The sequence below is a fragment of the Wyeomyia smithii genome, chromosome 1 (genome assembly GCF_029784165.1).
Source record: "Wyeomyia smithii strain HCP4-BCI-WySm-NY-G18 chromosome 1, ASM2978416v1, whole genome shotgun sequence".
Classification (NCBI taxonomy): Eukaryota; Metazoa; Arthropoda; class Insecta; order Diptera; family Culicidae; genus Wyeomyia; species Wyeomyia smithii.
In genome coordinates, this window is record NC_073694.1 from 86,036,614 (window position 1) to 86,051,996 (window position 15,383).

General features: G+C 37.5%; 1 protein-coding gene across 5 annotated transcripts in view; it reads right to left on the minus strand.

Moving 5' to 3' along the window:
• Positions 1 to 1,946: 1,946 nt before the first annotated feature.
• Positions 1,947 to 15,383, minus strand: part of LOC129725900 (uncharacterized) — a 151,028-nt gene continuing 137,591 nt past the window's right edge. For 3 of the 5 annotated variants that reach the window (XM_055682340.1, XM_055682332.1, XM_055682347.1), the window contains exons 2-6: positions 14,881 to 14,920; positions 2,803 to 3,287; positions 2,446 to 2,736; positions 2,315 to 2,388; positions 1,947 to 2,255 (exon numbers count right to left, since the gene is read on the minus strand). In XM_055682340.1, coding sequence (XP_055538315.1) covers positions 2,188 to 2,255; positions 2,315 to 2,388; positions 2,446 to 2,736; positions 2,803 to 3,287; positions 14,881 to 14,920 — 958 coding nt within the window. In that variant the 3' untranslated portion in view covers positions 1,947 to 2,187. The remainder of the gene's footprint in view (positions 2,256 to 2,314; positions 2,389 to 2,445; positions 2,737 to 2,802; positions 3,288 to 14,880; positions 14,921 to 15,383) is intronic. The other 2 variants (XM_055682321.1, XM_055682312.1) reach the window with 1 other exon arrangement.

Genomic DNA, 15,383 nt, shown 5'->3' on the forward strand with positions numbered 1-15,383 from the left:
TATGATAAATGGGGCTAAATCTAACTACGTTTCCATTAAAATAAATTCGTCAAATAATAACAAGCAGCTATGGAATAGGTTGAAAGCTACTAATGCTGTAAAAACTTCGGCTCTGGATAAGCGATTAAACCACTCGAATGACGAAATCAATGAATACTTTGCGTCGAACTTTACACGTGACGGGAGTGTTCTTCCGGTGCCTACATTGAACGAAAATGGTTTAAAATTTTCTTCTGTTGACGATAATGACGTGATATTGGCTATTTCTTCAATCAAATCTGATGCTATTGGTCTCGATGATGTTCCGAATAAATTCATACGCCTGATTTTGCCCCAAATTTGCCAAGAATAACTAAGATTTTTAATATGATCATACCCACCTCAAAATTCCCCCGGGCCTGGAAGTTAACCAAAGTTATTCCTATTCGCAAAAATGCCAAAAGTAATGCAGTTAACAACTCACGTCCAATAAGCATACTGTGTGCGCTTTCCAAAGTCTTAGAAAAAATTTTGAAGCTTCAAATTAATGATTTCGTACATGACTTAAGGTTGATGTGTCCTGAGCAATCCGGTTTTCGCAGAGGTTATAGTACTACAACCGCCTTCCTTAAAGTACATGATGGTATTCATGCTGCTATTGACAGAAAAGCTATAGCATTCTTGCTACTTGTTTCTCACGTTAAGCTTCTAAAGAAATTGTCAAGCCAGTTCATGTTTAATAGAGCCGCTGTGCAGCTTATACAATCATATTTGACATCACGACCTCAGGTAGTTACCACGGATGGTTGTTGCTCAAACCAAATTGAAATTTTGTCAGGTGTGCCGCAAGGATCAATCCTTGAGCCACTGCTTTTCTCTATGTTGATCAATGATTTGCCCAGTATCTTGAAAAACTGTAAGGTTCATATGTTTGCCGATGACGTTCAAATTTACTTTTATTCACTTGACCTTTCTTTGGCTTCGATGGCAGATCTCATTAATGATGATTTGTCACGAATTCTCGCCTGGTCTGATAGCAATCTTTTACCAATAAATCCTTTAAAAACCAAGGTGATGCTAATCTCCCGAAATCGTACTTTTGACAATCCTCCTGCAATTATCTTAGGTAACGATGTCATAGAATATGTTTCTAAAGTGTCTATTCTTGGCTTCATGGTGCAAAACAATTTTAATTGGGAGAGTCAGATAAGTAGTCAGTGTGCTAAAAATTTATAATGGACTTAGGGTTCTAAAACTGTCTTCAAGTACTATGTCAACTGCTATAAAACTGAAGCTATTTAAAGCTCTTATCTTGCCTCACTTTTTGTATGGAGATGTTTTTCTATCAAATGCTTCAGTTTCAGCGTTGGAAAGGTTGCGTATTGCACTAAATTGTTGTGTTCATTTTGTTTTTGGATTGTCGAGTTTCTCTAGAGTATCTCATCTCCAACAGGAATTAATTGGTTGTAGGTTTTATGACTTCCTTAAGTTACGATCATGTTTTACGTTATAATTATAAACACATCATTACCTCCATACTTAAGAGAAAAGATTCATTCCTTACAAAGCAGTCGTACCAGAAGCTTTTTACTTCCTATATTTCAAACATCACACTATAAAAATACTCTGTTCGTGCAGGGCATTGTTTTTTGGAATCTGTTACCTTTCGAGCTCAAAAATATACGATCCTTAAATGGATTCCTTCGTGAATGTACAGCATGGTTCAATAATGGGAGAAGTTAAAAAATAATACTTAAGAAATATTCGTTACCATCAGAAACTTAAGTAATACTGAACTATAAAATATCGAATTGTAGTAAATTAAAAGGTTTTTCCTTACACTACAAGGTTTTTGAACAAATAAATAAATGAATGAATAAAATAATTATTATTTGTTCATTAGCTAGCTGAAATAATTTTCCTGCAGATCACATATAAAAATGTCTTTGATTTCATTTAAAAAAAGATTTTGCTTAGCGTACTCAGTTTATTTTAGAGTAAAATTTCTCAAACCATTTTAACGGCACAATCCATATTACTGCCAAATACTCGACCTCCTTTTGAAATTTTATTATTTTTTAACTATGTATGCTCATAGTTGAATGTCAATACGAAGTAATACTATCTATACACAGTGTTGCTGGATATTAGTACGAGTCAATGGTGTAAAGGCTATGTGAAAATGTTGTTATCGATATTGTAAGATAATCAATCTTCCAAAAGCTGGTCTCTGTTTTCTCGTATCTTTCGTAGTTTTCGCTTCAAGGCAAGCACACCTATAAACGAAACAGAGGTGTTACTACACATGTACTAAAACAAACAACAAAAAACATACATTTTATCGTTTGATAAGCCTTAGCCGGGGTATTGTCGATGTCGCTGTGTCTCACGCCACTAAGCTTACCATTACTGAAATCCGCATAACAAATTATTTCTCGTGTCAACATGAAGTAATTTTGAACATACCTATAAAAAAGTTTTATTTCTAGGAAAGCTCTTTCCAGATTACGATAGTGACGATAATTACGACTGTCTCCCAATAAAATACATCGCAAGGATAACTCTCCACCTACACAATCATAAGGGTTTGAATGATAGATTTTATGGTACAAAAACTTGAGTATGGGTGAATTCCATATGCTCAAACAGTACCATACCCAAAATACGATGTTTAAATACAAATGAAGGTCCTTATTGTTGGCATACAATGAGGGAATGAGAAATTCAAACGGTAAAATCTTAAGGAATATGTATGACCTAAAATTGGAAAAAACACAGAATATCTAGCTAATTAAGGCGATGGACATCAATGTCAAAACTTACCATGAACTACAAATGAAAATCACAAAAAGTTTCAATATCGCATCGCTTTTTTGATTGGTATGTAACGAAAGCAAAAGTAAAACTTCCTGAAAAGCATTAAATACACCCAAATAGGTATTGAGTAAGACGCTGTAGTTTTCTAATCGTAAAACAAAACAGCAAAGCAGCAAAGAGATATAGCAGATTTTTTGGATTGCCGCCAAGTAATCCGTGTTGCTGAGGCGTGCTAAAGCGTCAATTGTAACAAATGCCACTAATACCATAGTAACAATTTCAAACTTGACAATATCACAAGCAGTGAGAAATATAGTGTTGTTGTACTGAGGGAAATATTTGCTGCTCTGCACGGCAATTTCCGGTCGTATTAAAAGTTTGTGATACAAGTTTAGAAATATCGTAGCGGCAATATAAAAACAGATGTTCCAAGCATGCTGTACAGTTTGGGAGTGTTTGATTGTCTGGATGCGCCCTCGGCGTAGAACAACCTGCAATAAAAAAATATCTATATATTAAACTCCGAAGTGTACCCGATCAGAAAGAAAAACCAAAAATGTAACAGAAGTTGTCAGTTTGTTACGGGAAAAACCTTACAGGCTGTGTTTTCAATTTGGTCCCGTTAGATGTTAAAATAACAAATTATAGCATAAATACTAGTAGAATTAGTATCAAACACATATCAAAATTTGTTACTAATATATCAGCTTTCTAACGAAATAAGATAGTATATAGAACAATATATGTTGTTAGAAACAACAGGTTTTGATAAAAACGAAAAATTAGTTGGACTTGTTTCAGAACAACTTCATTTCACGTTTTGTTATTATAACTCATTCAGATTCAATTTTGTTATCAAAATTATATGGAAAAATACAAAATTGTATCAAAATATGTTATTTGTATCTCACGTTGATAGAATTTTGTAATTTTTTAGTTATGCTCTTCTGATCGGGTATAGCTCTTTCTTACTTTTGAACGAATAAAAATGAAATTATACGTTTACAAACACGAATAGCGTTATTATTACCGATAACTGTGGAAGCACCAACTAACCGAAAACTCTACTGGCCTCATATATATAAATTTAGTTCGAGTAATAAGTGTATTAAACTTTTATTTAAATTTTTAATGAATGTTACCGTAAATGCATATAATAACGTTTTATTTTCATCGTAATCTGCGGATTTAACCCTCTAGTGCCCAATGCCGCCTTTAAACGGGCTTCAGTCAAACTTCGAAGTCAGGTCAATAAGCTTCAATAAAAACTTAAAAAATGTTTATAAGAATTCATAGTGATTTTACCGAAGTCCGTCTAAAAACTAAATTGGGTACTAGAGGGTTTATTTGATTCCGTAGAATATGGAGCTAACGTCCAGAGCAAATTTGTTAGCTTTCGGCTTTGATTTTCAATTGCTGGTGATTGTTTATGCACCGCAGTCAGGTGGCAATGTGCAATTATATATTTAATGTCGAATTCTTTTTTGCAACGCCATTTAAACCGATTCTGTAGCTCAAAAACGAATAACCAAAAAAAAACTACACTCAGCTGTCATTTTTTGCATATGGCATTTGACAGCGTTTGTTTTTGTTGTTGGTGTTTTCAAACTACACCCTGTTCCTTTCGGGTTCTGTTCAGGACAGATTAAGTGGTTGGTGTAGTCCGGGAAGTGAAAAAAAAATTCAGGGCAAAAGTGTAGTCCTGATGCAGATGCACGGCAAAAATTAATTTAACATAAGATAAATGTAGCACTGACCATTGTTTCATGGTTCAGTCGAACAGTACTAGTTAGTACTCAGAATGCTGAAGACATGGACTCCCTTTAAAGCATATCGCAAGCTCTTTGATGTCCAGTGCGTCTTGAGCTGTCCGAAGGGTAGACTTGCCTTTTCTCCTCAGAAAATCTCTAGAGTGTAGGAGAATACTTTCACTGCGAAAACAACTGCTCTCACACTAAAGAGCAACTCAACGCACACGCTAAGAAAGAACGACGGACCAGAGTTTAATACGTGGAGTGGATTAATGCAAAGGATATGAATGCAGGAGAGACAACTGAGGCAATTAAGTTTCCTGAAGGTTTGGGCGACGCTAAGATCCATCCAACCAGGAGAGCTGCGTAGCCGCAAGGTTACAGAGTCTGCTTTGTCAAGCGAATGCTTGTAGGTTTGAATCTTGTTTTTTCTCCTGTATGCCTGAAGGGCACTGGGTACTGAAATGCCACTGCGACATTCTTGCTGATTGTCTTTTGTGGCGGGCCCCGATTGCTGTGCACAGGTTACGGATTGCTCGTACTCATTGATGGAGTAGAACTGTTTTGTTGTAAACCTGTACCCCAATTAGGTACAACATAGTTGATGAAACTAATTACCTATTTTGGATTAGAGCTCCACACTTGGTATGGAGTTAAAAGGTAGCTTCCTAAGAAGTTGTACCTAGAGGAAGCAAGAGCTTCGCAAGAGCAAAGCAAATGCTCTGAACGCTCTGGTTCAGATTTGCAGAATCGGCAGGTGTCGTTCAACACTACACCGATTTTCTTTAAATGATAAAAAGCGTAGCAGTGTCCGGTAAGGAGTCCCGTGATTATCCGTAGGTCACTACGATTTAGACTAAGTAGCTTTCTGGCGGTTCCAGGGTTAGATAAACTGTTTAGCTTGTCTATAACCCTGTGCCGGTTGCCATTGGGATACTATTTCTAGCCTTTCCCAAGTTAATAGTTCGCTTTTTATAGCGGAAATGGACGTACCCAGAAACGGCTCGGGGCCAATAGACCGCTGAGCTGATCCCTGTCTTGCTAGGTAGTCAGCGTGTTCATTACCCTCGACTCCGCAGTGTCCGGGCACCCAAAATAGAAAAACTGGATTCTGTCGAGAAAGTTCCCGTAGAGTTTCAATGCATTCCCTAACAAGTTTGGAAGCGCGTTTGACGGACTTAAGTGCTAGTAGTGCTGCTTGACTGTCCGAGAATATACCGATTTTCGCATGTCTGTAGTTGCGTTGCAGACATATTTTTGCGCAGATATATATGGCATATACCTCCGCTTGAAAAACGGTGGGCCATTTTCCCAGGGAAAACGTTTCCCTGATACCGGGTCCGTATCGACCAGATCCCGTTAGGGATCCCATTTTCGAGCCATCTATATAAAAACTGACGGTGCCAGGTGGAAGATTAGGCCCTCCATTGTTCCACATAGAGCAGTTTGTTTCAATCACTCTATATGGAACATCCATGTTGGTCCTAACGTCCATTCAGTCGGAGACTGTGGTTAATAGCGGAGTTAGTTTGAACTTCCTAAGTATGCGAAGGTGGCCGATTTGGTCCCCTTCAAGTATAGTTTTTCTCCTTTGCCACTTTAGAGCGCCAAGTTTTGCTTCCTTTTTCACATGAAGATGTAGAGGTAGTAGGCAAAGCATAGCTTCCATGGCTGCAGTTGGAGTTGTTTGCATAGCGCTGGTAACCGAAAGACATGCAAGTCTTTGAACTTTTTTGAGTTTGGCTTGCGCAGTCACTTCGTTCACCTTAGGCCACCACACTAGGGCAGCATAAGTGATTCTTGGTCGGGAAATGGTCTTGTAAGACCAGAGTGCCAAGTCTGGTTTCAGTCACCAGGTCTTACCGAACAGAGTTGTGCAGGTCCAGGTCGCCGAGGTCGCTTTCTTAGCGGCATGATCCAGTTGTGCAGACCAGTTCAGTTTCTTGTCCAGAATAATTCCGAGGTATTTGACTTCATTGCTGAAGCCCAGTCTAACTCCATTCAGTATTGGAGGAGTAATGGAGATCTTCCTTCGTCTGCCGAATGGAATTAGGACTGTTTTAAGGGGTTTATGTTTAGACCCTCCTGTATTCAGAGCCGTTTTCATTCGGCTCGACAGAGTTGCGTCATCTTTACCTCTGACGATGAGGACGATGTCATCGGCGTATCCAATGACCTCGTAACTAAGCTGTGAAAGCTTGTTGAGAAGTGCGTCGACAACTAGTGACCATTACAAGGGCGAGAGAACTCTTCCTTGCGGGCATCCCTTGATCACTGACATTGTTACAGACGAATCTCCCAAGGTTGCTGTGATCACTCTGCTAGAGAGCATTGCGTGTATCCAGCTCCTTGAAGTGTGGTCGATTCCCTTATTGGAGAGAGCCGTATTAATTGATGCAAAGGACGTGTTATCGAAGGCCCCTTCAATATCAAGAAAGGCACATAGCGCCGTCTCCTGATAACTCAGGGACTTTTCAATCAAGGTCACTAAGCTGTGAAGAGCAGTTTCTGGTGACTTGCCGCTTTGATAGGCATGTTGGTTACTATTCAGCAGGGAGTCTTTACGAAACTCATCACGGATATATTTATCCATTATTTTCTCCATCAATTTGAGAAGTGATGAAGTCAGACTTATGGGTCTGAAAGTTTTAGGTAGGGTTTTGTTGTTTCTTCCAACAAACCATAGTTTGAATCTTAGTAGAATCAGGCCTTCGATATCAAAACTGGACTTTTAAGTATGGGTTCATTCTCAGGCTTCCCACCACTTACCCTTCCTTTACGCTAAAATCTATAACACCTTTGCGTGACTTCCTCTTAACAAAAACATAAGTCCCTCTTATTAATAAAACTGGCCAGAAGGACGCACGACGAAACTTCTCCAGGGAATTATAATTGGTGATTTTTGGCAAAAGGAACGAGCAATCGGTATAGTAGAACAGTAAGCGTGTAAAAGGAAGAGTATCACATTACACACAAGCACTGATGAACAATAATAATATTGCGACTTTTACGCCGGTTTTGACCACCCCGAAATACACGATTATCACAGTCAAATCTCGCACACGATTTCGCAGTTATGGGTTATCTTTGTCTATATAATAAAATATTCCTGTCAAACGTTTCGATATTGCTAGAATCGATACCCATCGATACTAGCGATATCGAAACGTTTGACAGGAATATCTTATTATATAGACAAAGATACTCTATCATGACTGCTACCTTGGTAGGTTAATAAGAAATCACTCCAGCAATGGTCAGTGCTTGATACCCATATATAATAAAAAAGTATACTTGAAACCGTGAAGTCTGGAATCGACACAATGACAATTGAGAAAGTATCGATACTCAGTATCACCCAATCAATCATGTAACACTTAGTTTTGTTTTCATATTCAACCTAATTTCAACTAAAGCTGCTCAAAAATATATACCTAATGTTGCAAATGAAAAACAAAACAAACAATGAACCCAAAAAAACTGCAACTGCGCTACTGAGGGGTCAGTTTGATAGAACGAAATAATAAATTGGGCAATGAATGATTACACAGTACAACAAAAATTGACTTTTTTTCTGCCTTGGTTTCTATATATAATATTTTAGTGTATTTTGATGCAAAACCAAATATCCACGCGTTTGAACATATTGCAACTTAAGGGGCAACAACAGTGCCATTTTGAATTTTTGAGAAATCGAAAATTTTTCAGGTTTTTAGACGCCATTTTGTTTTAAGGCCAAATATCAAAATTTCATGAGTTTGTCCACATATTAGAATCTTCTTACCCATCTTTTAAAAAAACAGACCTTAAATCGGACAAAAACTGAGCTCAAAACGGTGGTTCTACGAAACCGGTTTTGGCATGGTTTTAGTATATTTCACAGAGCAAAATCATATCGAGTATGTATGAACATTAATGGTAATGCGCTAATATCTAAAAGTGGTAGTCAAATTATATCTTTTATTGAGTAAAAAAGTCTCAGAAATCGTTTGGCAGGTGTCTGATCTACGTAAAATGTCAGCAACATGTCGATGTTGCCCCAATTCCCCTACAATATTGAATTGGGATTATCTCGACGTTAAATTAACCTATTTGAAATCTGTTTAATGTAATTTCAAGAGTGTAAGCGATACTCAAAGATACAATAACAATTTGGCATCACATGATCCTCGCCATCTTGCGGGGAGGGGGTTTTATTTTTGGCCAGGACAGGTCAAAACATAAAAATCTCGCTTCAGCTATGAGACAGAATCATCGCGTCTTCGATAAAGTCAATTGCGATTGTACACTGTGGTGTACTTCTGCGTATTCTCCAGCAGGATGACAACATGCTATCTCTTAGTATGTTGCATGAGTGATGAATCTTCCCGACTAAAGTGATAAATATATGGAACTCTTGCTGGGCGCCTGCCTCGGGGCTTTATTTTTAAATAGACCCCGGCATGTTGCCTACTGTCAAACGTGTAGAGTTTGGATAGGGTTGCCATCCCCTTGGTACTCTCTTTATAGTGATTCACCCCTGTCGTTTCTCTCAGATGTGGTGTGAGCTTGAAATCTGTTTGTTTTCTGTAAGTGGTAGAAAGCATTGCTATACGCAGGCACGTACTGAAAGAAAAGTGCGCGGTGATTTTTTTTCTCCACTCTTACCGCATACTGAGGAAAATGACAAGCATGCCGACAGGTTAGACGCGTTTTCGGTCGCTTCAAAGACTATTCACGACTACCTAGGGTGCATATGCTAGTAATGTACCACATAAGTGTATTGAACAATTTTGACGATTCTATTTATGTTACTGAACATCAATAATTACTAACGGTGTTAATGTGAATCTCTTTTTCTATTAGAGAACCGGGTCCATAATGTGTATATTTGATCATAAAATGTTATTTTTTCTAGAAAAAGAATCCTCAATTGGAATGAACTTCAATTATATTTCTAAATATATCCACTCTCCTTTCCAGAAGGGATTTTTAATGCCTTGCTAAGACAAAAAAGCAATGCCTTGGTGCTACGTTCCGATTCGGAACATGACCTTCTGTTTTTATACACAGACTTCGCAGCCAACTGTGTAGTGTACACTGCACAGGACTACGATCCTACTGACATTGACAGTTTCTCCCGAGCAGAGAGTCGAACCTACGACAACTGGCTCGCTAGGCCAGCCCCGTACCTCAAGACCAGCTGAGATTGCTACGAAATTTGTCATAAAAATCGTTTTTGACAATTTCATTTTACAATTACAATTTTTCATCCATTAGAAAAGTAAAACTAAACTGGGGAACGGTGTATCGTTGTACTTATCCTACACATGCAAAATGTGCCAAAAACAATATCGATAACGAATTCTCTCAACTAATCTAGTTGATCGAGACCGCTATTAGCCCCAAGGCTAAGCGTGCGATATTGTTTTACCCACCCCTTTCTCTTCTCGTAGCATTTTGTCACAAAATCACAACCTCCTATGAAAAAAAACGTAGCATTAAATTATCGTCACCTACTCTCTACCACCCCCCTCCCCCTTCTAAAAAACGTACAAAATACAAGCTGCAATATTGAAACAAGAAATACAGTGCCTCCACAATTATGGGTCACTTTTACGCAAATGGGTCTATCCTCACGAAACTGATCAATTTTCATTGGCAGTGGTATTTTTTATAACTCACTTGTAACCTTATTTATACGATTGAATTAATCAAAGTTGAAAATGTCACTAAAAACTGTAATTCTGCTCGGTGCAATAAGTGAAGTGACCCATAATTGTAGTAATGTTACATTTTGCGGTGCACAATTGTGGGTCAGTCTATATTTTGGCTATTTCTATTACTTTTGCATGATAATACATCACGACTTTATAAAATAACTTATTATCAAGCTTCTACAACAATGAAATAACTTGCGTTATCTTTTTTGATGATTTTATAGATTAAATGATTTTGAATGCCAAAAGTGACCCATAATTATGTCTTTTGCTATGTAAGTGATATTTTTCTTCCCATCCGATTTACACGCATCAACTGCAGTGAAACGAATTGTTGATCGAAAGTATACATCAGAACACAGAGATAGGTAGTAAAACATTCGTAGTTGATAACTTTTCCGATTTTATATCTATTTTTGAACATTTAGACAACACGTTGACTGATCCATAATTGTAGAGGGACTGTAATTGGAAATGTAAATAACTGTGTCAGATTCATTTTTTTATCTCATACACATATGGTAGCATTTCTAATGATGCTGTGCTCTGAGTTGATTGATGTCTTCGGCCTTAACGGATTTATCTTTTGTTTCGAAGAGATAAGTTGATTGTACAACTCCGTACGATCCATGTTTGTGAAAAAAACAGCAAATTTTCCCAAATTCGCAAAAAAGCACTGCACCTACCAGCTTCGAAAACAAACGAGTATCTTGTAATTTTCACTACCAACAAGGCACGCGGAAACAATGATTTTAGATTTCAAAAACGGATTGTGTGCAACGATGGAAAAAACCTTTAGCGTTTTTGAATACAGGAGCCATCCGGAGCCACGCTTATTTGGAGGCACAATTGCTCGGAGGCTCGATTATACGGAGGAAGTGGTTCGATTATCCGGAGGCATATGTTTTTCTTTAATTTCAAATTTTGTTTACATTTATGACGTTTTTTTGTCGATTATTCTATTTAGAAATGCTAAATTAAATGCAGTTTTTTGCGCTATATGCTGAGTAGTTATTCAACATAGACATACAGACGTTTGACAATTTTTTTATTTTATGTCGACATATTTACCGAGTACAATATTCTTTTTATCAACAAACTGACTGTTCTCGATAAGAAAAATTTAAAAAATGAATCCAATTAGTCCATTCGATTATCCGGAGAATTCTTTTATCCGGGATGAAATATTTTTCAAAACTCCGGGTAATCAAACCCGACCTGTACTAGCGAAGAGGGTTGCCATAGAAGGTGATAGGTTTAATAGACCGATAAGCTATACCGAATATTTCCATCTGCCCAGACAATTGGCTCTGGCAAACTGACAGGAGAGGTGGGATAAAGACAATCTTGGGTGATAGATGCACACGATCTCACCCAAAGTGTTTGCATCCCAATACCGAGTAACAGTGAATGACAATGAACTCATGTCCTGAACTCTAACTCATTTGTGCGCACTGTCAGCTGTCAGATAAAGGTGTATGAAAAGTGGCGGTGAAATGCTATCTCGATTACACATAACGTGTGAGGAAAAATATCCGAACAACTTTTGAATTGGTCTACGATTTTAAAGTGCTGCACAAATCGAAAAATCCTTTTCCACAAAATGAAGATTCACTTTTATATAACTGGTAACACGACTAGTCGATTCTGTCAAGTGACGATTAGTTGGAAAAAAGGCGTGGTCGGAAGAATATAGTCGTAAATTGATTTGCAATTTTTGTGAGCGAAATGAAGGAAAATCTAAAAGTGAAGTGTTCCACTATTCTAAAGATCTTGGATATAGATAAAAACCGTTATATACATTATTGACAAACTCTTCGAGAATGAAAATACCTTCAAATAAAAATATGGTTCCGGACGAAAATGCACTTTGCAGGAGTGCAAAGTTCGAGCGAAATTAAGGGCGGAAACGACTGGTCGGTCAGCGTAATCATATCGTGAGCTGGGTAATAAATATTCGATTGATCCAAAAACGGTGAACAAGTATCTGCATGAAATAGGTTTAAAACTTTAAATATAAGTACCATAAAAATTACAAAGTAGTGTTTTGGCCAGACCTTGCATTGGCAAACTATGCTAATGCAACTTTAGCGAATTTGCGGCAAGGCAATATCGGGTTTATTCCGAAAGGAAACAATCCTCAAAATGTTCCAATGCTGCAGTCTATTGAAACTTTCTGAGCAAATTTGAAGCGAATGGTCTATCATAAAAGTTACAGAGCAAAAAACGTCGATTGTTTGTTAGAAAAAATCAAGATGGAGTTCAGAACAATTGAAACATCCGGAATTCAGGAAGCCATAAAGCAAGTACCCCAGAGGATCAGGAAATCAGCGCGATGTGGAGCTGAGTTTTTCCTATGAGGTTTGTAAATGAGTTACATTACTTGAATAAACAAACAAGTATAGAAAAATAAGTTGCGCAAGATTTTAATTTGGAATTGAAAGTTTGTTCGGATTTTTTTCCTCATACGTAACGTTGAGATGTTCGCCCTTGAAACATGGCGCGATGCCAGTGGGCTGGAATTAACTTAGTCGATAGCAATCTGTGCGAATGTGGAGGATAGGAGGATATTGACCACATAGTCTTCGTATGTCCTAAGTACCATAAAGCCAGGAATCAGGTTAAAGGTTTATTCCCTGAAAACAGAAAGTAGCATTTACAGTGCAAGTACGGGATGCGCTTGCTAGCCGCAACTACACTCTTGTAATTCCAATTTATGACTTTCTAAGAGATATCAAGTACTTTATAACTTTCGGATGTAGTCCGGAATAGAAAAAGTGTAGATCGAGACAGAAAAAGCGTAGTCCTGAAAGTGGAAAAAGCAGTTACAGGGTAAAAAGTGTAGTCCGAGTGTAGATGAGCTACACCGCAGAGATATGCATCATCGCTGCTTTCTGAGGGACATGTACCACCAAACTTATGCCGAATTCGTTTTCGCGGTGTGGTTACACTGTATCGGACTACACTTTGCAGCTTGAAATGAAAAACATTTTCAGTGTAGTTGCATTGGCATGCGTAATAATAGGGATAGCTATCATATTTTTTTGTTTTGGTCATCATCGCCATTTCATATTTCCGTCTCGCAAATGTGCTAAAAAAAATTTATCTGACACTTTACCACGTGGAACGAGAACCAAAACAAACCAGTTTTGACACATACGTGTGAATGTGTTGGTATTTCCCAAAAGTACACTCTGCTTGATTCGGGTATAGTCCGGGACAGAAAAAGTGTAGTCAGAGACAGAAAAAGTGTAATCCGGAAAGTGAAAAAAAACATTTACGGGGTGAAAAGTGTAGTCCGAGTTAAGCTACACCGCGAAAACGAATTCGACATTATAAAAGTGAGCAAAGATGGGCTCAAATGAGAAGGAACTGTAAGCTATCGCATGTGAACGCTTTCATTATTTTCTGTACGGTCGGAAATTCGTTGTGCAGTCTGATCACAAGCCGTTGTCTACGCTGATTACTCGTGATATTGATGCTGTTTCACCTCGGCTGCAACGAATGTTTATGTTCTTATATAAATATGCTGGCATGTCTATTATCTATATTCCTGGTAAAGGGGCCGTTCCTAAACTACGTGGTCATTCAGAAGGGGACGGGGGGTTTGTCAAAAGACCACGAAAGACCATGAAGGGGGCGAGGTGTTTGAGAGAAGACCAGGTGGTCTTTATTTTTTCTGGTTTTTATGTTTTATTATTAGCAGAAAATAGTACTCTATCTTGTTAGAAATTATTATTTTTGTTCCAGAGAAAAACAATGTATTCACGGCAATTTATCGTTAGAGATATGTATTAGCAAAAATGAGCGCGCCAAGTATTTCGATTTATCTACGATTCTAGATTTTTTTTCTGACGGGATGCTTGGAGTTTTAATTGATAAAGTTTATCAGAAAGAAGATAAAGAACGAGTAATTAAAGTTGGAATTGCATCGCAATTTGTTTGATTTATCCTTGTATAACTTATTTGGCTATAGAAAAGGTCAAATCAATTTCTTATTGATAAAAAATCATCGTCTTGGTGTTGAAAACAAAAATTGGAATCTGGTAGGGGTGGGCGAAACGGCTCTTTTGCAAGAGCGGCTCTGAACCGTTCACTCACGGTTCTGAACCGACTCATATGAACGGCTCATGGTGCACAATGATTCACGAGCGTTGGCAGTTCGTGTTGTCTCAGTAAACTTCGGGTTCGCGCGAACCAAACAGTTTTGGTGCGCTCAAAGAACCGTGGTTCTTTTTCGTGAGCCGTTCGTTCTTTCGCTCTTTTTTAAGAACCGGTTCATATGAACGGCTCGTGAGCCGTTCGCCCATCCCTAGAATCTGGTAGACCGCTAATGATAAAACATGATCATGTTGATGTAAAAAAATTTCATAAAACTTTTTCTTGATATCAGAAGCACTGTGATTCTATAGAACTGAGAATTTAAAGAAAAAATGCTATTTTCATTCGACTTTCAAAAATATACTTTCGACAAAAAAATCTGCTCGATATAATGACACAAACGTAGTTTTTGATGCCTAGATGTTGTTGTAGGAATAAAATCACTAAAAGTACGAACACAGTAATTAACAACTAAAAATTCTGTAATCAAAAAAAAAATAAAAAAACTTTTCAGATGAGAGCCTAATACTTACCATGATTATTAATGAAAAGCGTGTCAGTTTTAACCAATCTCTGTTTATGAAAAATGAAAAAAAAAAAATTTTTCTTATAACCAATAAATTGTTGAATCTAAGAAATAACAATCATTCGTCTTTCCGTTTGTTTTTGTGAGAAATAGTATTAGCGAAAATTTTAAATAAAATGTGTTTTTGCTTATATCTTTTCAAAATTAGGTACCTACTATTTCCGAATTCTCTTATGAAAATCAAAGAGATTTGCATTTTTAAAATTCCTGGGGGTTTTGTTTTCGTTCGGTGTATATTTTTCTAAAAGAGTATTCAATAACGACTTTCTCAATAAAAGAGAACTTTTTAACGACTTCTATGATATACGCTCAAGGCGAAAAAGCATGTGGTTGAAAAACATCAGCCAACATAGGAGCAAAGTTTCACTCGAATGGGTTTTGTCACAAACATATTGCGTACTTTACTTAATCTTTTAATCAGCTTTATTCAGCACAGCATTTCAAACAGGA